The sequence below is a fragment of the Cornus florida genome, unplaced genomic scaffold, assembly GCF_030987335.1.
Source record: "Cornus florida cultivar Cherokee Brave unplaced genomic scaffold, ASM3098733v1 CherokeeBrave_3.0.0_Hap2_Chr02, whole genome shotgun sequence".
NCBI lineage: Eukaryota > Viridiplantae > Streptophyta > Magnoliopsida > Cornales > Cornaceae > Cornus > Cornus florida.
Window position 1 is genome coordinate 63,634,720 of NW_026775572.1, and position 25,191 is coordinate 63,659,910.

Sequence of the window (25,191 nt, forward strand, 5' to 3'; positions counted from 1 at the left end):
CCCTTCTTCTCTCATGTCATCTCTTATTAAAAATAAATAGTCACAGTATATATATCTTGAGAAAATGAAAAAAAATATAACTTGGACAAAAAAAAAAAAATGATGTTAGAAGAAAATTATGGAGATGAAATGTAAAGAAATAAGCATTGTTAGAAAATCAAATTTCTTTTATCAATTGTTTTAATTTTTGGAAGAAAAAAATTAAGTAGATTCCACAATTCAACAAAATAATGAATTTTAATTTAATTTTTAACCAAAAATAAAAAATTTGAACACGATTATTATTAAGTTATTAAACAAGATACAAATAGTTATAAAATATCTCTAGTTATAGTGATAACATTGTATTTCCAGCTTATTAAATACGGCCATATAATGCTAAGAATAAGCTGGAATATCATCAGGCATGCCGAAGTATGTACGATCTTAAATTACCAATAGGTTTGGCCTCGACACATCAAAAACCTTATTTCACCTCACTGTGGCATTACAAGCCTTCCTCTCCCTATCCCCAACTCCAGAGACATCATCCAATGGACTCCATCACCATAAAAAAATAAAAAATAAAAAATAAAAAATCTCTCAACCATACAATCAAATCCATCTGTGGCTGTCATTATATCCATTTTTTTTGTTTTAGTGTGGGAATCTGATCATTTTTTTGCTTCAGCACTTGTGCTTTTTAGCTACTAATAGTGTGTATAAAATTATAGTCACTGCAATTAAGTAGTCGGAATGAGTTTGCAAATTATCATTAAAAATATTTGCTTTCACATATTGTTGGAATTTACTTGTGATCCAAGTCAATAAAGAGCCCATAGTATGTCTTTGGATGCACAGAATTGAAATTGTTTTGAAATTTTGGTTGGCAAATTTTGTCGATTAAAATCGAGTCTATTACAATTGTCTCAATTTCTAGCTTCAATTAAGAATATTTGAAGGTTGGTTACTGTAAGTTACCTCCTAAAGTTAAAGATGGATCATGGAATTCATACTACATTCAAGATTATTCTGATAATCTTCTTTACAAGGGTATAAAATTGGCACATTAATGAATTCAGCAAATTAAAGATTCATACATGCATATCTAGATTTCAATATTTTTATGATTACAATTTAATTTGATTCCCCAAATTGTTTTTAAACTTTCTTTGGAAACTTCCTTATTGGATTTTTTTTTTTTTTATAAGTATAAACTTATGGGTGAACTACATTAAACACCTCTTTTTTATTTGTGTTTACTTTTCAATTTTTTTTACCAAAAAAATCCCTTCAACTATCCAAGGGGGTAACTTAACAAACTACTTTGACTTAAATACGCATTAAGCCTATTTGAAAATCTACTTTGTGGGTGCGTCTTGATTTTTTTTTATTTAAATAACCTAAATGACAACATCCATAGAAATTAATGTCTTGGAAGCAGACTTTTATTTAATTTTTTTTTTAAATTATTTTTTTCGTTAAACAATTCCAAAAAATTAGGCATTATTTCTAGAAATAATTCCTAATTTAGGAATAGATTTTTTTATAGAAAAAAACTATTTTGAAATATAAATTATAAAATAAATAAAAAAAGAAGAAAAACATGTAGGCATAAATAATAATAAATTTAAAAAAATTAGGCATTATTTCTCATAGTAGTAGATGATGAAACCCTTGAACAAATTTGTATTAAATGAAAATAAATAAAATAAATAAAAAACCCAAAGAAATGAATGCACAATATATATATATATTAGCAGATAAATTTCAAGGAAAAGCCCGGATTTATATAGGTCTGAAGGCTGAATGGAAATTCAAATATAGTATAAATAATATTTAATGGTACATATTATATATACCATTATATTATGGTACATATTATATATAATATTATAATGGTATGTATGCTATATATATATATATATATATATATATATATATATATATATATGATGGATAAATAAAATAAGTTGAGCAAAAAGAAGAGTATGTGTTGCTGCAATGGAAGAGGATATGTGGCTAAGGTGATAATGGAGTGATATACATGTGGGGTATATTAAAATAGGTATAGGGGCATTTTTGTCTCAATACTATATAAGAAAACTCAATATCTAAACAGCTCCCTTTCAGCTAATTTCCGTTAGTTAAATCACCCCTTCGAATAATTGAGGATGCAAAACACAAATAAAAAAGGGGGGTTTAATACAGTTCACCCTAAACTTACAGAAGATTTTGATCCATCAAGGTTTCTATTGAAACCCATTGTAGTGATGTTGATTAATTAACCCAACCTATTCTAATTCCTCTCTATTACTTGGTTGCCAATATAAGTACTATGAGCTCAACACAACTTTTCAATCCACTATCTGATTGATGCATAAAGGATTAGTAGTTGAGACTGAATCACTAGATAAGTAGATTTATGAGGAATGAATGTTGTTAACGCGTTGAGAAATTGTTCGGAGACTTTCGAGAAAAAGTTTAGAGTCTTATGTGTCGAGAAAAACTTCATTACGTCCATTGTACCATGCAATGAGCGCATCTGGACCATTGATGTAATATATATGCCCACGCATGTATTACACACACTGATAATGAATAGTTGGATGCACCTGTTGCACAATGCAACAACACAATAAAGTTTTTTCTCGTTCTGTGTCAAGAAGTATTTAGGAAATTATTGGATAAAATCTCGTAATTTAGGTTGTAAATCATATTCTCTTATAGTGGATTTGGTTTGTCTTGGATTGAGTCTTGTGTTTTTTTATATTTAGGGTTTTCCATTTTATGTTTTCTGGGCTTATTTTTGTTGCAATTTGATTATATTTTCACTATTTACTTGTTATGATTTTGAGTTATACTTTTTGTTCAAATTTAATTTGAAAATTAGTTAAAACCGGTAATTAGTTCTACAAAACATATTCACTCCACCTCTAAGTCTAGATCCAGTTGTCTCATTACGGCTCGGGCCACCTTCCTATCCGGGGTGTTTACCCAGACACTTTTCAGGCCAGGCGCTTGGCGTGACACCGGATCAAGAATTGGGTCTGGTTCAAATACCAACTGTAACGGGTGGGCGTTTACCCATTTACCCAAAAGCCCAAGCTATTAGGTAGTATTGCATATCTACCCATTTATAACTAATCACTTTCCCATCTGATTTCGATATGAGACAAATGATCCTTGTTCATTAGGGTAAAGAAAGAGCAACAAGAGAAAGAGTCATGCAAGAGACACCACCACGAAAGATGTCCACAGTTAACCTCCATATCTCAATTTCTTCTCACAATCGCAACTTCTTGGTTCGCAATTATGTTGATTGATTGATTAATTTTGATGGGTATTTGGGTGTTAGAGAGAGGTAGTGGTGGTGGTGGTGGTGTGACTGTGGCGACAGTGGAGGTAGCGATGTGGGTGGTGGTGTAGTGATGATAGCGAAATGGACATGAGAGTTGCCGTCAATATATATCAATGATGCAAAGTACAAAATTTAAAGCATGCAATTGTGCATAGTAACAAGCAATTAAACTAAATTCAACTGAACTCATATCAAAAATTTGAACTAATGTCAGTAATTTGAGCTTCAGAGAGGCAATGAGTGTTGGGAAACGTACTAGTTTTAAAAACTTTTCGATGAATTTTGATTTATAGATCATGATTCATCACATAGAGACAAGTTTTATGCAAAAATAAAATATGATGTATCATTCAATTAACAGATTGAAAACTTACATCAAAGGTCTGAGTAAACCTTTAAATCTTTCCTCTAAAGTGAATATTCTCACTTATTGTAGATACCTTAACAAGATGCCTTCTCCTTGGATCTCCATCTTATTGGTAATTGTTTTGCCTTTAGGAATCACTTATAAGCCTCCATGAACGACCTTGGAAAAATAAGCTTGTGGGAGCCTCCATTAGATGAGAACACTAACCCTAATTTTCTAGAGAGAGAAAATATATTCCTTTTCCTTTTTCCAAAAAATCATCCCTAAAATATACATAGACCATGTATATATATAGGCAACATAAAGATAAAGAAAAGGAAATAATAAATCATTCTCAATCTCTAATTCACATGTCTCAAATCTAATAGGATTCCAATATCAAGTTGGGCTATGGGTGAGAATCATTTGGTCTTATTATTTTATTTGCTACAATGAATTAATAATTGGCCCGATCCATGGATCCAATTCAATTAATTCATAAATTAATTTCTACTCCACTAAAAGAAATTAATTGAACTCCAATTAAATAATAAATAACCTCTAAGTTAATGTTGCACTTTGACCCCTCTATGCATAATTAGTTATCGGATAAATATAGCCATCAATCCGACGACTTAATTAATATATTTATTTTGGTACCTTTGATTATTTCTGGCTCGATCACAATAAAACATTTGTTTGACAAAAATAAAAATTTAAATAAATATATATATAATAAATCATTTTGTCTAAAAACACACGAAGGCCTTCGAATTTACTTTGTGATCAACCATAATCAATACAAAATAAATACAAGTAGCAATGATGCAAATATTGAAAATATAACCTTCTAACTATTAATTACATAATAAAAGTAATTATTAACTAATAAAAGAATCAAAGTAATTATTAATTAATAAAAGAATCTATACTTTTCTCATGCTTAAGAGTCAAATGTCATGACAGTCATAGGGAGCAATTGCATACGACGGCTCTCGTAATATATCTCAACCTAACGCGGATCCAGTTCAAGTCTTAATTCATTATGAGTCCATCCATAATTACCGACTATGAACCATTTGTGATTACTATTTATATATCATGCATTGATTGCTATCACATACATATATATAAATATCTCTTGTATATAAATGGACACTGTCAATTCCATAGTGAATCAAAACATAATACATTGAATTCACCAATTGTATCAAGCATAAATATTTCAGAAATGTTAGGAACATATGTCATTATAATCCAAATAGGAATTTGCTATGCCAGGGCATATAAATCCCAATAGCTCTCACTTGCCCTCATAGCCAATTCAAATTTCATCTAACTCCAATGTTATCCAGGTGATGATCAAAACTGTTGATCGATAACACCTTTATTAATGGATCAACAAAGTTGTGTTCCAATGCAATGTTCTAGCCATGAGCAATTTTCTTGCCGGACAATATCATGTAGGACATGATACTTTTCTCTCAGTGTACCTTGTTCCTCTATGGAACCTTGGGTCATTGGTTTGGACTACTTCTGCACTATTGTCGCAATATAGCTCAATAGGCAGGCTAGTATGCTCCACAACCTCTAAATCAGTGAGATCAAACCAAAAGGCTTCCTTTGCTGCCTTTAAGGCTGCAATGTACTCCACCTTCAGGTTTAAGTCAGCAGTTGAAATCTACTTAACAATCTACTAACTGATTTCCCCTCCATTGAGTGAACATACACTAAGTCATGAACCTCATAGTATCTACTTCTGATTGAAAAACAGAACTATCATACTTGACTGGAACCACATCATCACATCCATAAATGAGTATAAGATCATTGGTTCTCTTAAAGTACTTTATGATATTTTTCACAACAGACCAGTTATCAAGTCCAGGATTGGACTGATATCTTCTGACTATCCTTACAATGTAGCAGATGTCCTGTATGGTATAGACCATGGCATATATGAGACTCCCATATGCCAAAGCATATAGTTCCAGTCTCATTTGCTCAATCTCCTGTGCTAGTCTTGGAAAACTACTTACTAGAGAGAGTAATCCATATCAATAAAGCAAGAACTCATTCTTTGAGTTGTGCATACCAAACCTGGTCAAAACTTAATCAATGTAGGATTATTAAGATAAGCCTATTTTCCTTTTAACATGATCTTGCAAAAGCTTGATCTTAGGAATATACCTTACATCTTTAAAATCATTTATTTCAAAATAATTGAACAACTACCTCTTTACTAATGACAAAACTTTCCATATCATACTAAATGAGTAGGATGTCATCAATATATATAGAATTAGAAAAATAATGACATTCCTTTGTACACTAATGATTTATTCACTAAGAAATCTTCTGGTATCATTTTGTAGATTAACTTGCCTTCCATAGGTATCATCCTACTATAAAGTTCTACAAGATCCCAGATTTTATTAGAATACATAGATTCCAACTCTGATTTCATAGCAACTTGCCAAAATGATCTATATCCATATCGGTTCATACTTCCGTGTAGCTTACTGGGTCCAACTTATATTTTACAGGGATGTCCATAAAGGTCTCACCTAAAAACATGATTCTGTCAGATTGGATGATAATCCCCCCACTACAATAATGTACCGATCCAGGAATCTGTGTATTAGATGATGCTGACGCATCAATCAGGAATTCATATATTATTCTCAATCTCTGTAATAAGTGTGTTCACTTGTGGTACATCTGGTACTCATGCCATATTCTCTAACATTATGCTACTAGGTATATGATTCATAATATGATCCTCCTATAGATAAACAGTGAGTGTAAACAATCAACTTTTATCATTAAGATTATAAAATAATCCATCCTAGTGCATTTAGAGTAGCCATCAAATCAAGCATGCCTATGATCTGCTTCTAACTTACTTATCCATATCAAGCGCACATATGCAAGACTGCCCTATATGTGCATGTGATTCAAACTAAGATTTAGTCAAAAACACAGCTCAAACGGTATCCTTGAGACAGACTAAGATGGAATGCAGTTCATAATGCGCATTGATATCATTAATGCTAAACTCTTGAATGCAAGAGATAATGAAACATATCAAATCATAGATCTAACCATGTTAAGCAGAATGTTGTTATTCCTATTTGACACCTCAATTCATTGAGCGTAAATTGCGGAAAAAATTGGTACACAACACCCTCATTGACCATATAGTCTTTGCACTATCCCAAGAATTACTCACATCCACAATCAAATCGAAGTGTTTTGATAAGTTTATTTAATCTGTGCTCCACATCAGTCTTAACACTCTCGGAATATACCAAAAGTTTAAGACATGTGTCGCAACAGGTAAATTTATCCACAACATGAGTAATCTTGCTTGGATGTTCACAAGACCACACGTGTCAATGTGTACCGACTCCAATTGTTCTTTATATCTATTTCATTTGGCTGATTTAAAGCCCTTAGGGTTATCTATCTTTTAAAACAAGATTCACAAGTGGGTTTAGGCTCCTCTGCCTCACTAGGTTATAAACATTTTTTGACCAATTTTTGAATCTTATTTTGACTGATTATAACCCAAAAATAGACACTAAAAATACAATGAGTCAGGAACAACAAATCTTCTCTTAACATTCAATCCAGAAAATACAACATTAGTTTCTACATCATGCAAATATTAAGAGTTTGTGATTATAGTAGATCAACCATCTTTCAAAGCACCAGAAGCAATCACACATCTATTCAATTTTATAAAACTAGTTTTACAAAATAACAATATAGTTTTTATAAACCAAAAGTGAAACAAGAATTAGATTGCGTCTAACATCTGTGCATAAAGATAATTCTCTAATACTAATATCCTCATACTCTCTAATTTCAAATGTAATACTCCCACTGACTTAGCTACAACCTTGGCATCAGGTCAAAAGACAAATATATATACATGTCATCGAGGCTTCTGGATTCCTGAAATCTTTGCAACGAATTGCAAACATGTTTAGTGGCTCCAGAATCTATCCATCAGGAATTAATAGATACAACCACATAACATGGCTCAATGATTAAATATACATTTTCCTATGCCACATCATTGCTTAGACAGTTCTCTCCTTTAGTGTGTTAGTTAGCGGCAAAAGAAACAGTTTATTTCACCTTCAACATACACTGTCTTATTCCCTTTAATCTTTTGGATACCCATGTTTTGTGCTAGCCTAGTCCTATTATCATCCTTCTTCTTTCCTTTGCCCGTCTACTTGGGCCTAGAAGAAGATGGTATAGACTAGGTTAGATTGATAGAAACGCCCATGCTCTTGATTATTCCTTCATCTATTACCAATTATATAAGAATATCAACGAGTGTGAACTCAAACTGATTCCTTATTTAGTTTACTCTGAAAGAGCCGAACCAGTTTGGTAACAAGGCAATAATCATGTCAATTTGAAACTTATCATTCAAGTCAGCCCTATTGACCTCCAGTTCAATTTTTTAAAAATAAACAATCATTTTTAAAATACGATCTCATACTGGAGTTCCTTAGGCTATCTTAATGGTATTCAAGTTTGACATAGTATTTAGACATCTCCTCTATCTAATCTCACTAAATCTCATTGATATTTAACATAATGCTTGAAGAAAATTAAATAATGTAAATGTTAGCTTTGGAACGTATTCGACGTAAACTCTAGAATATTGCACCAAGTCCTATCATTTGCCTTATTTCACTTATTAAAAACATTAATGTTCTCTTGGGTGTCATAAAGTAAAAGGATTAGGTTTAGGAGTAGTAAATATATTTTGTACCACTACGTTGTGAATAAAATATCTAAATTCCTTTTCCAGTCAATATTAATAAGGTCCAGTATCATTGAATATGTAAGCAAGCAGATAAAATAGATTAGACATAAATAATCTAAATATAAATGCATTCATACAATATGCAAGGTGAATTATTAATACTATCATGCATATTTAAAATTAAAATGAGTTTGCCAACCACATCATATAATGAATCTCAAATAGAATAAGAGATCATTATCGTTATTAGAAAACAATCCCTTTTAATTAATGTGGGTTCCTCAACTTCGTAGCAAAATAAATCATACAATCAATACGTCAATAACTTATCCTGATGGAGGAGTTCATTATTACTGTTGTTGGGATTCATTTGTTATTCAGTGAGCACTTCCATTAAAATAATAATATGTGGGTTCCTTAACCACTGCATGAAAAGTCGGATAACCAATACGCCAATAACTTATTCGGTTGGCGAAGTTTATTATTGCTATTGGCGGGCAAATCCCACCATTTCCATATTTCTTAAGACAATGTAGTGTCTATCATATGAAATGATTCCCGATTTTGTTTAGCCTTTCTAAAATCACCTAGTGTAAACCACTCCGTTAGGGAGCTAACACTATTGATTTTAGATTGAGTGTACAACGTTATTAATGCTCCAATGAAAAATAAAATATTAAATATCTTATCATTATAACCTTAAATCTTTAAATCATGCGTAGGGCCTTATTGTTAAAGATCTAATTATAATGAACATTTAATATTTTTATTTTCATAAGACAACCATTCTTGTAATATTAAGACTCTTCAAATCATGCGTGGGGCCTTATTTTTTAAGATCTAATTACAATGGTTTTAATAACGAAGGCCATGGGGTAATGTATAAAAATCCCCGCTCCCGCTCAATTTTTAATCGTTCATAATTAAGGTTTTTAATTTATTCATTTACATGATATAATGCATGCAAAACGCCTTGATTTTAATCCAATTAAATTTAGAAAATATCTGGACTTTTAAATGATTCATTAATATTAAATTTAAAGCACACTTTAAAAAATAATTTACAAAAAATAATTTTTCGTTTCCCCTTTAGTGCCCTCTAATTAATTAGTAATCAAATCCAATTCATTTTCATAATTTTATTAATATAAATCAAGTCATTTAAAAAAATATCATGGATCCAACGCATGATTAATAATTAAAAAATAATTATCTAGTCCATGTATCACATACATCCATGAATCACAAATAAAACAAATAAAAATGGCAAATGGATTTAGCTTTTAACATTTAAATGTTCTAATTATTGCGCGAGGGTCCACTGAAACGTCCTACGCACCTGTAGAAGTCAAAACACGTTCAAACGCACCCTTCACTTTCCCCCACGCGCCCACACGCGTTCAGCAGGTGTCTTCACGCGCACCCACGTGCGTGGCACGCGCTGCCACGCGCCTGGTTCGCTGAAAGTGACTGGCGTGACGAACACGCGCCAACTGGTTGATGGTGCATGATTGCACCGCGTTTGTGCCTCACTTGATCCTTCCCTCTGATCTAATGCAATCCAAGGGCTTTTGTTGAGATTGCACAGAGTCCTGCTGTCCTACGCCACACGGGATTGGACGGCCACCCTTCCAGCGCTGCTTTGCCGCCGGCAGTCCTCCTGTCGCCAGAAAACCACAGAAAATTTCAGAAATTAATTTAAAAAATTCCAGAAATTAAATTTAAGCCCAAAAAATTCCAGTAAAATTCTGGAAAAATTCCTGAAACCTAATTTAACCATTTTGGACCTTCTTAAAGCTTCATAACATCCTTTGATGAAGATTACATGACTTTAAATAAATTTATAATTTGAAATACAATGGAAAAAATTAAATTACATCATTGAACTTTCAAACGGCTGAACCAAAGCCTTAATTACATTCATCTAAAGATAAAATTACAATCAATTAATCTATAAGCTTCATCCATGGCCCAACCACACATCATCATCCATTCACAATTATACATACACATCATGTATCAATATATATCAATATATTAATTCATACATCAACATACATCAATAAATAAATATATGCATATCAAAATTGGATCCATGAATGATGAATTTTGATAAAAACATGATCTCTAGCAATGAATCAAATCATGCTCTGATATCACTGTTGGGAAACGTGCTAGTTTTAAAAACTTTTCAATGGATTTTGATTCATAAATCTTGATTCATCACATAGAGACATGTTTTATGCAAAAATAAAATATGATGTATCATTCAATTAACAGATTGAATACTTACATCAAAGGTCTGAGTAAACTTTTAAATCTTTCCTCTAAAGTGAATGTTCTCACTTATTGTAGATCCCTTAGCAAGATACCTTCTCCTTGAATCTCCATCTTCTTAGTAATTGTTTTACCTTTAGGAATCACTCATAAGCCTCCATAAACGACCTTGAAAAAATAAGCTTGTGGGAGCCTCTATTAGATGAGAACACTAACCCTAATTTTCTAGAGAGAGAAAATATATTCTTTTTTTTTTCCAAAAAATCATGCCTAAAATATACATAGACCATGTATATATATAGGCTACATAAAGATAAAGAAAAGGAAACAATAAATCATTCTCAATATCTAATTCACATGTCTCAAATCTAATAGGATTCCAATATCAAGTTAGGCTATGGGTGAGAATCATTTGGATTTATTATTTTATTGGTTACAATGAATTAATAATTGGCTCGGTCCATGGACCCAATTCAATTAATTCATAAATTAATTTCTACTCCATTAAAAAAAATTAATTGAACTTCAATTAAATAATAAATAACTTCTAAGTCAATGTTGCACTTTGACCCCTCTATGCATAATTAGTTATCGGATAAATATATCCATCAATCCGACTACTTAATTAATATATTTATTTTGGTACCTTTAATTATTTCTGGCTCGATCACAATAAAACATTTGTTTGACAAAAATAATAATTTAAATAAATAAATATATAATAAATCATTTTGTCTAAAAATACACGAAGGCCTTCGAATTTACTTTGTGATCAACCATAATCAATACAAAATAAATACAAGAAGCAACGATGCAAATATTGAAAATATAACCCTCTAACTATTAATTATATAACTACCCAAAGTGTCAGTCTAAGGATTCCGAAGTATCCGCCGAACAAATCAATGTAATTATTAATGAATAAAAGAGTTTATACTTTTCTCATACTTAAGAGTCAAATGTCATGATAATGATAGGGAGCAATTGCATACGACGGCTCTCGCAATATATCTCAACCTAACGCGGATCCAGTTCAAGTCTTAATTAATTATGAGTCCATCCATAATTATCGACTATGAACCATTTATAATTACTATTTATATATTATGCATTGATTGCTATCACATACATATATATAAATATCTCTTGTAATCAAATGGACATTATCAATTTTATAGTGAATCAAAACATAATACATTGAATTCACCAATTATATCAAACATAAATATTTCAGAAATGTCGAGAACATATGTCACTATAATCCAAATAGGAATTTACTGTGCTAGTGCATATAAATCCTAACAATGAGCTCGGTAGGATGTTTCTTGAAGTGTCTGGTTGAAATATGTGAGCGAAGAAGAAGAAGGTGAAGATGAGTAAAACAGAATAAATGAATATGAAGGAAAGAACCATTGGTGGATGAATTTGTGCTAGGAAAGTGTTTGTTTGGAAGGAAAATGAGATATGCTAATTATAAATTTTAATTGGATACAGTTATTTTTGTGGATGCTTTCCCGGATCTTTCCCTTTATATTTGTATAATATATGGAATCAAGAAGGTGTAACAGAGGATAGCAGAGGTCGTGGGCAAACCCACCACAAAAAAGTCTCAAAGGAGTAACAATGGGCAGTGGCGTGGAGGTGGAGGTGGGTGGTGGAGGGTTGGGTAGTGTTCATGGGATTATGTTCATGGTGGTGGTTGTAGTGGTGGGGGAGGTGGCGGCAGTGGGTGGGGAATTAGGAAGAGGGATGAAGGTGATATATATATATATATATATATATATTACACACAGAGAGTAAATTGAGGCCTATGGCATATTTAATTATAATTTTTTTTGCTGACATTTGTAATGAGCGCATTTTGGGATTTTTTTATAAAAATTGGTCAAAATTAACAAATAAGGGGCAATTTGCTCCAAATTTTGAAAATATAAGAATTTATATGCACTTATTATTTAATAAGAGAATTTCTTGCACATTTTGTATATAACAATGGAGTTTTTTTGCAATTAACCCCAAGGAGATTGATATGCAATTTAATCAGCCGACAAAATTGATATGAATTCTATATTTTGTAAATTTACATACACGATATGAATTCTATATTTTGTAAATTTACATACACGATATGAATTCTATATTTTGTAAATTTACAAACACATAATCTCTCTCTATGAGTCTTACCAATCTCTTAAAAATGCTGTTGCAACTTCTTTTGCACTGATGAAAATTATACATACATTGTTAAGCCATTTCCAAGTCATTGTGTCTTGTTCTATCATTTGAAATGAGATCTTCCATGTCATTCCTTGTGTCATTGTTGGGTTGTTGTTCCTTAGCCTTTTCCCTCATGAGATGGGGTCTAAGCTTATTCACATCTGATAATTGAACTGGTTTCAAAAAGAACTCTTCTGCTCCTCCTTCCAAGCATCTGACCAATACCCACAAAAGTATTGTTAAGAAATTTTGCACATTCAACCATATTAGGAAAAGTGAAGGTCATGTTTGGTTTAGTTTTCTTAAAACAATTCACATTATTTTAACTTAAAAAATAGAAAACTATTTTTAAAAACTATAAAATACAGTTTCTATATCCTGTTTAGTACGAGTTTTGTTTTGGGTGTTTTTAGTTTTGTGAAAAAATGTATTTGATAAAATGTGTTTTCTTTTGCACAGTGCCGAAACGTCTTGTGAATAGAGTGGCCAAAAATTGAAATAGCAATTTGACCTTTTTCCGTGTTTCAACACTATAGACAAACAGTAAAAAAATTATTAAAAAACTCTTAATTAACATTTTTAAACTGACCATCATATTTTTCAAAACCAAACATGTTCCGATTCTTGTTTTGTTTCGGATTAAAACAAAATGTGAACCAAACAGGACCTAACAAATAATGTGCACAATATTTTGATTTTAAGTTCTTAGAAACTTCGAAGTGGCATAAATTGTTCATTTTTCTTTTCCACCTATATCTTTAAACCAAACAAAGCCTTACTTCCAATCCTATATAAATTTCGTTACCTGTTAATCCTTGAAGGGACATTCTCTGAAGACATGATCACAACTGGTACATCTCTCATAGATGCGGACTCCTGTAAAATAACATGAATATATTTAAATATATATATACAAGTTCAGTTGTTTGAATCTAAGTCACATAATTCGCTCAAATCACTGGAGCTCCATCGCTCCGTGCCCGAATTGGCGTTTTGAGAACGAATTCGTAAAAATTTCACGCTCTCATATTTTTGAATTCGCGAATTCATAATTTTGAATTCGCGAATTCAATTTAAGAATTCGCCGGTTTTTTAAATTTAATTCTATGAATTATGTAAAGTAAAATCGCGTATTTTGTTCAAGAATTCGACTACTTTTGACAATAAATTTATGAATTTAGTGTGAATCTTGAGAAATTTTGATTTTACCCCTAATTTAAATAGACCAAATAAGATTAATTATGTCAAAAAGTAATTAATTTAATTTAATTAAGTAAACTCTGTCCTTTATAGATAAAAATTAAATAATATAAGTTATATAACAATATACTTAATATTTAATAATACTTAAGTAACTTACCTTCATTAGATAATACTTACGTAACTTACTTTCATTAACTTTTGGGTTTGAAAGTTTGGATATTTCATATCTATTTTAAAGTTTAGATAATCTTTTGCTTTTGAACATTGTTATTTCAAAGACAATGATTGTCATCTTGAGAGCTTAAAGCAGGTTAAATGTATAAAAGACAATACTTTTGAATATTTCTTTTTCTGTTATGCCCTATTCACTGTTATGTTTTTATTTTTATAAAGCAACTTATTTGATTGTCATGTTTGTTAATTTATGCATTTTTATAAAGTAGGTTATATTGATTATACATATTTGATTCACTATCCTGTCTTTTTATTTGCATGAAATTTATTTAAAACATATATTTATTATTATAAATTAATATTTTATATATTTATAATGCGGCGCTCCCGCTCTAAGATTTTTTGGGATATACCGCTTTGGCACTGTCACTTCAGCCCCTGCTCTATGTGACTTAGGTTTGGATACTAATTAAACATAGCCTTTCAAAGAGAAATTCATATCCATGAATGGGCAATAAAATCAAGAAAATAAGTTTTATTATACTTTTTTATTAAAATAAAATTCAACTCATCACTTGTGACCAGTTTAATAATGAATTAATTTATTTTACAAACTATTCACATGAAATCTTGTCAGATATATATTTTGTCAAAATCAGTAAAATTTGATCAAGTCAGATAATAAATAAGTTAGATTAAATAATTTGAAAATATAGATCAATTAACACACCTTGATCTTTCTTAGGAGATCATAGCCAGTCATCCCAGGCATACAATAATCTGTAATTATCAAACTTATTTCCACTTCCTGCAATAACAAACAGAGCATATACATCAATAAAAATTCTAAGAGTATATATATATATATAATTACTAAAGAACCCAAGAAAGAAATTAAAATTTATACTTGACTATGATTGTTTGGGATAACAGAGGTTGGATCTCTCTGTTCATCATCATATTGCAAACCCAAAAACTCCAAAGCCTTACTTCCAGAATCCAAAGCAGTAACTGTGATAAATATATATATATATATATATACCCAGAAGAAATAACAGTAAAAAATCAAATAAAATTAATAAGGGTCTGTTTGGATCTCTCAATAACTCAGAAAAGACTTTCTCTAGAAGAGTTTCCCCAAACAAGTTTCTGTACAATTTTCTGCTCTTCAAAAATAGAGAACTGTTCTAAAAAAAAAATACTGAATCAAACATATATAAAGCATCAAAATACCTTGATAAGAAGAGGTTTTGAGGAGCCTCTCAATCAATTTTCTGTCTATCAAGCTATCATCAACTGCTAGAACATGGAACTGTGCATCTCTGGCAACACAACCCATTGAAAATAATAATGAACCAACCAAACACGACCCAACAGAGAACAAACAATAGGAGACTTGGAATGAGGGGTTGTGGATGCTTTTGGAGAGTTTATATGAGGACCCATTAGGGGCAGAATTGCAAATATATATATATGTGTGTGTGTATGAGATACGGTTGATTGTATGGAAAATAAGATCAGTCCAGATATGAATCAGAATCTCCAGGATCTTCTAGGTTGATCTTCAAATTGGAGAAGAAGCAATGAAGCTTCTTTTTTTTTAGTATTTTTTGTTTTGAATTTTATATAATTACAGGACTTTCTAAAAATATTTTATTGGCTGTTTATCTTAAGTTGGAGCTGTACGGGGAAGATCTCATGCACGTGCCTACCAGTTTTGAGGCTTATTACTAAAAAAAAAATTTAAATAAAAAAATAAGACTATGTAAAGCCATCTTACCGTAAATTATTGAATGTGAGTTGGCGAACTGGTTCATTACAAAATTGGCCAGTGCATGTAAAACGATATACTACACGTATTCCATGATTTAAAGAAATTTAAAGAAAATGACACAGTTCACCAGCTTTACCTATTATAACATTTTCAATTAAAATTCGAATATATATTTATGTTTTGATTAGGCTCGGTTCTGTTGGTAACTCTGGGGCAAGCAACCAATTGTCCCCACTGATTTTTTTTATTTTATAGTATATATTCCTCTTATGTTTTTCATTTTAATATATGTACTTATAAAATCTAACTATTCTCTCCACTCAAATTACTAAAACATTGTAATGTTGCCCTCTCCCTCCAAAATAGTACAGTTTTCTGAATTTGTCCCCGATTTTGATCTCCAAGTCCGAACTCATATTTTGAAAGAAAAATCATAGAATTGACCACAATAAGGTTTGACGTCTTGAAGATGGAGGTCTTATAAGACTACTAATTCCGGAATTATTAGTATAGTGCACTATAAAGTAGACGCAAGGCAAAATGAAAAGACACTTCAGGAGAACGAGAACGATGTGAGACTTTACGAGTTAACGGACTCCTCCTTTTATTGGGGCCTTAATAGTTGTGTCCACCTGGAATATGTGGCTTCTCGACTAAGAATAGGCTCCTTTAATAGCTTTGATAGTTTAAAGGGACGAGCGCTGGGCAATGCTACACTTACCTATTTATACCTAATCATTTTCTCAGATCTGATTTGGGACTCACCCGAACTCGCAATGCTCTTGTTGCGGTCGAGGCATCCTGCCTATTCGAGGTGAGACCGAACTCACAACGCTCTCGTTGAGGTTGAGCCACCCTGCCTACTCGAGGTGGCTCACCTGAACGCCTTCTGCGCTGTCAACTGAAACGGATGAGTACTTACCCATTTACCAAAAGTTCAAACTGTTGGGTACTACATACCCATCCATTTATACCCAATCATTTTTCTATCCGAATCCGATGTATGACGCATGACCCCTTATAACATTAGCCTACCTAGAAAATTGATTCCCATAGACTTCTCCGCACAGGAGAGTTATCCAAAGAAGTTAACTCATCCACTTGTGGTCCATTCAAACTCTTTGTGCTTTCACGCCAGTTGGATTTTCATATAACGGTAAGCGTAATGCTCCTAAAATGACTCTCGTGAGAAGAATCATAAAGTCTCCCTAATCTTAGAAATTTGCCTAATCTTAGAAATTTGAAAGATGCATTAAATAATTCATCTCATTTTTCCCATATTTCAAAAAATTATTGTAATTTAATAATTAAATAAAAAGAACTCGTTATTATTCTCAATAGGTAAATTAAATTTCTTTTATAACTTTTTACGCTTGTACCAAGAAAAAAAAATATTTTTTTTTTGACACTTCATTGTGCTTAAAATTAAAAAAAGTTGGAAATTTTATTTGTGACCAAATCAATTTTTTCCTTTTTCTTGTAACAAAAACATGCACAAGTTTAACTTTTACACCTTCATTTCATCCAAATCTTTGAGAATTGATATATGATTTATTTTTTTAATTACATTGATAAATGCCCAACTGTCTCTACACAGTCCTTATTCTTTAGAATAGTTTAAGTACCTTTATTGTGAAAATGAAGCTAAATATATATATTTTTTCACAATGATAAGAATTGTAATATTTTACAAAATTGATGAACGCGTCCCAGCACTTTACTTCTTTTATATCCACTTTAATTTCACAAAACTGATGACCAATCACATATATTCAATTTTTTCTTTTAATATTTACTATCACAATGTTGTATAAACTCTATAAAAATTTACACCTAGTGAGGGCACAATGGCACTGAATGGTAAATTTATTATAAGTGTCTTTCACAATGAAATTGATGTGACCAATCACACGATGACTCTCCAGCCTCCACAAATACACGAGTAAGTGCAACAAAGAGAATATTTATACTTTGACCCCTTCTTCTTTATGTTTTTGCATGTAGGGGGATGGTCGTTTGGGTCACTTCATAATTAGATAAGAAAGGAGAAGTTATTATATGATTTCAAAATTATTGATCTGACCCTCACGTGTCAATCATCATTAGACACGTAAATAACGTGTAAATTTTTAACTTATGGGGGACAAAAAAAAATAACAACAATGACTCTAAATTCTCTACATTAACCTAGGCAGATGGACATTTTGCGTTTGAAAATAATTATGTTTTACAAATAATTAATGGCTCCATTGCCATTTGTAAATCAAGCTTAGATCCATTTATTTTTCATGCTTTTAATGATATCATCACAAACTTGATAAATAAATAAAAATAAAATAAATTTCCACTCCCGAATTCCTCCTATGAGAATTGAAGTCATTGACCGTTAAGGCGAGAAAATTCCACTATCTAAATAAAAGTAATCTAGCCAAAGGAAATTGATATGCAATTTATCAGCCAACAAAATTGATATGAATTCTATATTTTGTAAATTTACAAACAAATAATCTCTCAATGAGTCTAACAATCTCTTAAAAATGCTATTGAAACTTCTTTTGCACTAATGAAAATTATATATATACATTCATATATATGTGTGTGTGTGTGTATGTTGTTAAGCCATTTCCAAGTCATTGTGTCTTGTTCTATCATTTGAAATGAGATCTTCCATGTCATTGTTTGGTAGTTGTTCCTTAGTCTTTTCCCTCATGAGATGAGGTCTAAGCTTATTCACATCTGATAATTGAACTGGCTTCAAAAAGAACTCTTCTGCCCCTCCTTCCAAGCATCTGACCAATACCCACAAAAGTAATCTCAGATCAGCATCAAATGGTAAAGAAATTTTGCACATTCAACCAAATTTAGTACGCGCTTTGTTGTATGGTGTTTTGAATAAAATTTGAAAGCATATTTGATAATGTCTATTTATTGTAAAAAAATTTAAAAACAAAAATATAAAAAACATGTATTTGGTAAAAAAGTGTTGCAACTATTTTATAAATGTCATTTTTTTCAGAGTAGCCATTTGAGAGTACCATACCCTTTCAATTTTTGATAACTATTCACGGTACTGTACAAAAAAAAATATTTTTTTACCAAGCGCTATTATTTTCACTGTTCAATGATACAATACTCGACAAAAACAAAAACACTAAAAACAAAAAATGTACCAAACAACCCCTTAAAAAATAGGAAACTGCTTTTAGAAACTATAAAACACCATAAAGAAAACTAAGTTATAATCCTATATAAATTTCCTTACCTGTTAATCCTTGAAGGGACATTCTCAGAAGACATGATCACAACTGGTACATCTCTCATAGATGTAGACTCCTGTAAAATAACATAAAAATTAATCTAAGTTGAGTGATTTGGAAACCAATTCAACATAACACTTTGCCAAAATTAGTAAAATTTGAGCTTGTCTGACAAATAAATAAGTTGATTAAATAATTTGAAATTAATGAAGGTTGCTTGAATTTGGGAATTAATATGGATTTATGCTCCATAAACATAAAACTTTTAAATTCATATCATTAATAGTAAGAGATTTAATTCAGATCTATTAACACACCTTGATCTTTCTTAGGAGATCATAGCCAGTCATTCCAGGCATACAATAATCTGTAATAATCAAACTTATTTCCACTTCCTGCGATAACAAATAAAGCGCATAGATCAATTATATATATATATATATATATATTTGATTACCAGAGAACCCAGGAAAGAAATTAAAATCCGTACTTGAGTATGATTGTTTGGGATAACAGAGGTTGGATCTCTCTGTTCATCATCATATTGCAAACCCAAAAACTCCAAAGCCTTATTTCCAGAATCCAAAGCAGTAACTGTGATAATAAAAAATACCCAGAAGAAATAACAATCAAAATCCAATAAAATTTAATCCAAAAGCTAAAATTTCTCAAGGAAAAAAATAAGGCCATGTTTGGTTCAGTTTTATGAAGGAAAAAAAAAAATATATATATATATATATAAGAACACAGAAAAAAACTCCCCCTGAAAGAGTTTCCCTAAACAAGTTTTTGTGCAAGCATATGTATATGTATATGTATATGTATATGTATAAAGGATCAAATTACCTCGATAAGAAGATGTTTTGAGGAGCCTCTCAATCAATTTTCGGTCTATCAAGCTATCATCAACTGCTAGAACATGGAACTGTGCATCTTTGGCCACACAACCCATTGAAAATAATAATCAACCAACCAAACACGACCCAACAGTGAAACGACAATAGGAGACTTGGAATGAGGGGTTGTGGATGCTTTTGGAGATTTTATATGATGACCCATATCTCATATATAGGAAAACAAGATCAAATCAGATATGAATCAGAATCTCCAGGATCTTCTAGGTTGATCTTCAAATCGAAGAAGATGCAACGAAGCTTCTTTTTTTAGTTTCTTTTTTGAATTTTGAATTTTATATAATGATAGCACTTTCTAAAAATATTTTATTGACTCTTTATCTACAGTTGGAGCTGTACGGGAAGATCTCATGCACGTGCCTACCAGTTTTGAGTCTTATTACTAAATAAAAAAAATTAAAATAAAAAAACAAGACTATGTAAAGCTATCTTACCGTAAATTATTGAATGTGTGAGTTGGCGAACTCGTTGGTTACAAAATTGGTAAGTGCATGTAAATTATAATGCGAGCGTATTATAGTATAAAAATAAACCTGATTTTGATGTCCAAGGCTGATATTTTTACAGAAAAATGATAGAATTGATGACTTAGTTATTACCACAAACAAATTTGGTTTGGTGGGAACCGTGGGATGATTGATCCCTCCCTATCCATGATCGGGTGGAGCAAACGTCTCAGGAATGATTAGTGTAGTGTCGACCGAGTACACTACAATGTTAAAGTGAACAATAAAAAAGAAAGAAAAAGACACCTTATAACATCTTTAATTTACACAAAAAAATAATAAAAAAAAAATTTGTATAAATCTGATTTGTCATGATAAATTTACACAAAAAAATTTAAATTATTTAATTTTAACTCTATTGTTTTATATTTTTTATGTAAAAATATATCTCCCAATAACAATCAACCATGTGTCATGCGAAAACCCCTCATAACTTTTACAAACCTACTTAATATATGGTTGATTATTTAAATGAATGACAAAGAGGAATGAGAAAGGAAATATGTTAACCTTATAGTGTAAAAAAGTTATGTAAAATATATAACATTTTCACACATTGGTGATATGATAATGTATCTTAACAAATTGTTAGAAATAAAAAAAAATTACATATTGTAAATGATAATGTATATTTTACAAAAAAATATATATATATATATATTTTAATAGACAATTGAAAATACAATTAGTAAAAAATTGTGGAATACTTTATGGGTTGACGGACTGCTCCTTTTATAGGAGACCTTAATAGTTGTGTCCCCCTATTATATTGGTTCCTTTGGCCTCTCCACTAAAAATAGGCTCCTTAATAGTGTTGGTCGTTGTGCCTACCTAGAAAAGACTTCTCCCACAGGAGAGTTATCCAAAGAAGTTATCTCATCCACTTGGAGTCTATCCAAACATTTTGGCTTTCACGTCAGCTGGACTTTCATATAAGGGTAAGAATAATGTTTCTGACTCTCCTGAGAAGAGTTACGAAGCCTTCTTTGTTATAAAAATTTGAGTTTGTGTGATTTGTAATTATAAAAATAAATTTTTTTTTTTTAGTTAGTTATAAAAAAAATTATTTTTAAAGAATTAATTTTTATTATTCTTTAAAAATTATTTTTTATTCTCTTAATTTTTTAAAATTATTTTCAAAATTACAAATCAAGCATATCATTGATTTTTATAAATTTGAAATATACACTAAAGTGTACTTAGTTTATAATTTTGAAAATAGTTCTCAATATAACAACAAAACTGTTTTCAGATTTTACAGTTATCTAGAAAAAAAACCCTTCTTATAACTGAATTTTGAATTTTTTGTACAATTTTAATAAAATTGAAAACATGTCTTACTTGGTTTGTAATTCTGAGACCAGTTTTCAAGATAACAAAAAAATTGTTTTCAGAAAAATATAACAGGCAGTAATCTGAAAAAAAAAAAAAAAAAAAAACAAACTGAATTTTGAGTTTTTTGTTGTACAATTTTAATAAAATTGAAAACATGGCTTGCTTGATTTGTAATTCTGATAAAAGTTCTATGTTCTAATAAAAGAAAACTGTTCAAAAATAATTCATTTCACTTTTCGCATATTTCAAAAAATTATTATAATCCAATAGTTAAATAAAGAGAACTTATGACTATTCTTTATAAGTAAATTAAATTTATTTTATAACTTTTTATGCCGGTAGCAAGGAAAAAAAAAAAAAATATGACACTTCCTTGTGCTTAAAATTAAAAAGAGTGTGGAAATTTTATTTGTGACCAAATCTATTTTTTCCTTTTTCTTGCAACAAAAACATGCACAAGTTCAACTTTTTACACATTCATTTCATTCAGACCTTTGAGAATTGATATATAATTTTTTTTTTTTTAATTAAATAAGAATGATTTTGCTATCGAAATCAAATATATGCATTCAACTCCAATATTTTACCATTCTTTCAACTAACGGCCTCTCTTATAATTTTTAATTTAGGTATGAATTTAAAAAAAGTTCATGTACATTTAATGAGATTGTCAAATTTGATACCAATTTGGATGGGCATAAATCAATTAATTGGCCTTGTTATTTTGAAACAATTACACAACTTGATTTCACATAACACAAATCAAATTACAAGAAAGGAAATGCAGTAAATTTGATTTTAAATTATACTGAATTAAATTTTGGATTGAAAATGTAGGAGAGTGTAAGGAACAATTTAGATAAACAAAGTAATCTATTTGCAAAATTTATGTGCTTGGACTGATTTTATTTTATTTCTTTTCAATTGCCTTGTGAATAAAAAAGTTTTCATCCTCAGATTTTTATTTCATTAGATTTTCTTCATTTCAACCTTGATTTTTTTTTTCACCAAAAAAAAGATTTGTGTGCTTGCACGTGCATGGCGTGCGTATCCAAACCATAACCATTTACTCTTCCACAATTTTAGTCCTTTTGCTCCATTTATTCTATGTAAAACATTTTTATGGTATAATATATTTAATGTAAAACCTTCTTTTTTTTTTCTTTTTTTTTTTCTTACTGTTGTACGTGCATTGGTGCAACCAAATATTGGGAAAATAGCAAAATGTCTTTTGAAATATACATTAAGGTTGGGAAAAATATTTTACACCTTCAGATAAAATATATATTTTTTATTTTATTTTTTAATGTTTGACAAAGGTCCAAGTCAAGATTGAGGTCGAGTCTATCAAGGACTTGTAAAATAACTTGTTGAAAAATTGATGGGTATTTTATTTTTATTAAGTTTTAATTTTTTTTTCTTGGTAAATATTTTACGACAATCAAACATTAAAAAATAAAAAATATATATTTTATATCCAAACAAACCCAGCCTAAAATGAATGGAGCCTTGGCTAAAATTAGAAGCTGGTTTTATTTTTAGACTAAGTTCAATATATATATATATATATTTTTTTGTAACAAATTAGTTACCAAACATATATTTTTTTTCAAAATAAATCACACTGCAAAAAAATAATAAATGGAAAGGAGTTACCATTTCTGCTTCATATGAAATTTAAAATGCAAAATAAATATTTTCGCCCAAGAAAACCTTTTAATGTCGTATTTGGTGTTTCAGTTTTTTTTTTTTTTTCAAAAATTGTTTTTTGAAATATTAAATAATATATTAATTTTAACTATTACACTGTTAAACTACTATTTTTGGACTTGTTACGGCACCTCTGAAATGAATTCCTAGCTCCGCCTAATTGCATGGCATTTATATACTATCTTCATCTCTTATTAGTTGTCCATCTTTAATTTTATAACTTTTTAAGTGGACATACAATTAATGCATTGTCTCCTTTTTAAATTACTAAATTGTCCTTCAAACTATAAATATATATAACACTAAAGTTTGAATTTTTTTAAAAAGATAAAGGATAATGATGGAAATATAATGAAAAGATGCTTTGACTTTTTAAAGAGGACAACTAATTTGGGACATGTAAAAAGGGAAAAATAGATTACTAATAAGGGATGGAGGGAGTATATTTATTGAATAATCTTACCACAATCATAAGTAATGTATATATAAAAATATAAAGAATCATAAATGTATATAATTAATATCGACCAACTCCGTGTATAGACTCTATATGTCACTATTGTTTCAAAAAATGTAATAATAATAAATAAATAAAGGAGGTTCACAATTACAAATGATTATTATTAAAAACATTGTCAAGTTCACTCAAATAGGGACAATAAATTACCGGGAAAAAATAGGGACACTACTATTAAAAATACAACTTTTTTTTTTTTCAAATTTTCGTAGGTTTTTTTTCAGCAGCCTACTATATACTATGGTGACCTGAAGTATTAGTAGAACAAGACGGCGATCAATAATAAATTAATTTTGGCAATGCAAATAAATTTTTAAAAAAGGCCTAAAATTCTTTCTGAAATGTAATTATTTTTCTTATGACCAAATTAAATAAATGTTAATTGTGATGTGCATAGTAGTAATTTGCACTGAATAGACCTATGGCCACGTCACACAAGCTTTACACATTCAAATGTGGTGAACTGTATAAAACACGCCACTAGTTCCAATAATATTTAATTCTAATTGTTGTTCAAAAAGCACAAATTTATTGGGATTCAAATTTTTTACATTTTTTTCTCCAAAATTTTTTAATTCTATATTTATCATCATTTTTGTTTTAATTAAACACAATAAGTAGTTACACAAAATATATATATATATATATATATATATATATGGAAAAGTCTAAAAAAACACTCCATAATTTTAAATATGTGCGAATTACACTCCAGTACTTTAATTTGTTTATATAAATTCATACAAGATATGAAAACGTGCATCTAAGCACATCCGGTTAGAATTTCGGTGAAAATTGAACGTCAGTTGGTCATCTGCCATACACATAACCA

General features: G+C 30.2%; 2 protein-coding genes across 3 annotated transcripts; both read right to left on the reverse strand.

Annotated features, from left to right (window-relative positions):
* Positions 1 to 12,801: 12,801 nt before the first annotated feature.
* LOC132287257 (two-component response regulator ARR9-like) lies at positions 12,802 to 16,100 on the reverse strand. Its single transcript, XM_059789770.1, has 5 exons — positions 15,580 to 16,100; positions 15,254 to 15,357; positions 15,077 to 15,154; positions 13,775 to 13,845; positions 12,802 to 13,183 (listed from the first exon to the last, which is right to left on the reverse strand). The coding sequence occupies exons 1-5, from the start codon at positions 15,683 to 15,685 to the stop codon at positions 12,997 to 12,999; spliced, it is 546 nt and encodes a 181-aa protein (XP_059645753.1). The 5' UTR covers positions 15,686 to 16,100; the 3' UTR covers positions 12,802 to 12,996.
* A 2,452-nt stretch (positions 16,101 to 18,552) lies between these two features.
* On the reverse strand, positions 18,553 to 20,579 carry LOC132295149 (two-component response regulator ARR9-like). Of its 2 annotated transcripts, XM_059793282.1 has the most exons (5): positions 20,224 to 20,578; positions 19,868 to 19,971; positions 19,695 to 19,772; positions 19,383 to 19,453; positions 18,553 to 18,909 (listed from the first exon to the last, which is right to left on the reverse strand). In XM_059793282.1, exons 1-5 carry the CDS (start codon positions 20,327 to 20,329, stop codon positions 18,735 to 18,737), a joined length of 534 nt encoding a protein of 177 aa, XP_059649265.1. In that variant the 5' UTR covers positions 20,330 to 20,578; the 3' UTR covers positions 18,553 to 18,734. The 2 variants fall into 2 exon arrangements, with proteins under 2 accessions (XP_059649265.1, XP_059649266.1); XM_059793283.1 differs by lacking the exon at positions 19,695 to 19,772 and having other exon boundaries at positions 20,224 to 20,579.
* Positions 20,580 to 25,191: the final 4,612 nt, after the last annotated feature.

Bases quoted from the DNA above. Each gene is read 5' to 3' on its own strand.
- LOC132287257 (XM_059789770.1), bottom strand. From the start codon at position 15,685: ATGGGTTGTGTTGCCAGAGATGCACAGTTCCATGTTCTAGCAGTTGAT. The intron at 15,358-15,579 runs GTATTTTGATGC...TATTTATCACAG, and splicing joins CAAAACCTCTTCTTATCAAG to TTACTGCTTTGGATTCTGGA. The intron at 13,184-13,774 runs GTAACGAAATTT...GGTATTGGTCAG, and splicing joins GTCCCTTCAAGGATTAACAG to ATGCTTGGAAGGAGGAGCAG.
- LOC132295149 (XM_059793282.1), bottom strand. From the start codon at position 20,329: ATGGGTTGTGTGGCCAAAGATGCACAGTTCCATGTTCTAGCAGTTGAT. The intron at 19,773-19,867 runs GTACGGATTTTA...TTGTTATCGCAG, and splicing joins TCCCAAACAATCATACTCAA to GAAGTGGAAATAAGTTTGAT. The intron at 19,454-19,694 runs GTGTGTTAATAG...GTTATTTTACAG, and splicing joins ATCTCCTAAGAAAGATCAAG to GAGTCTACATCTATGAGAGA.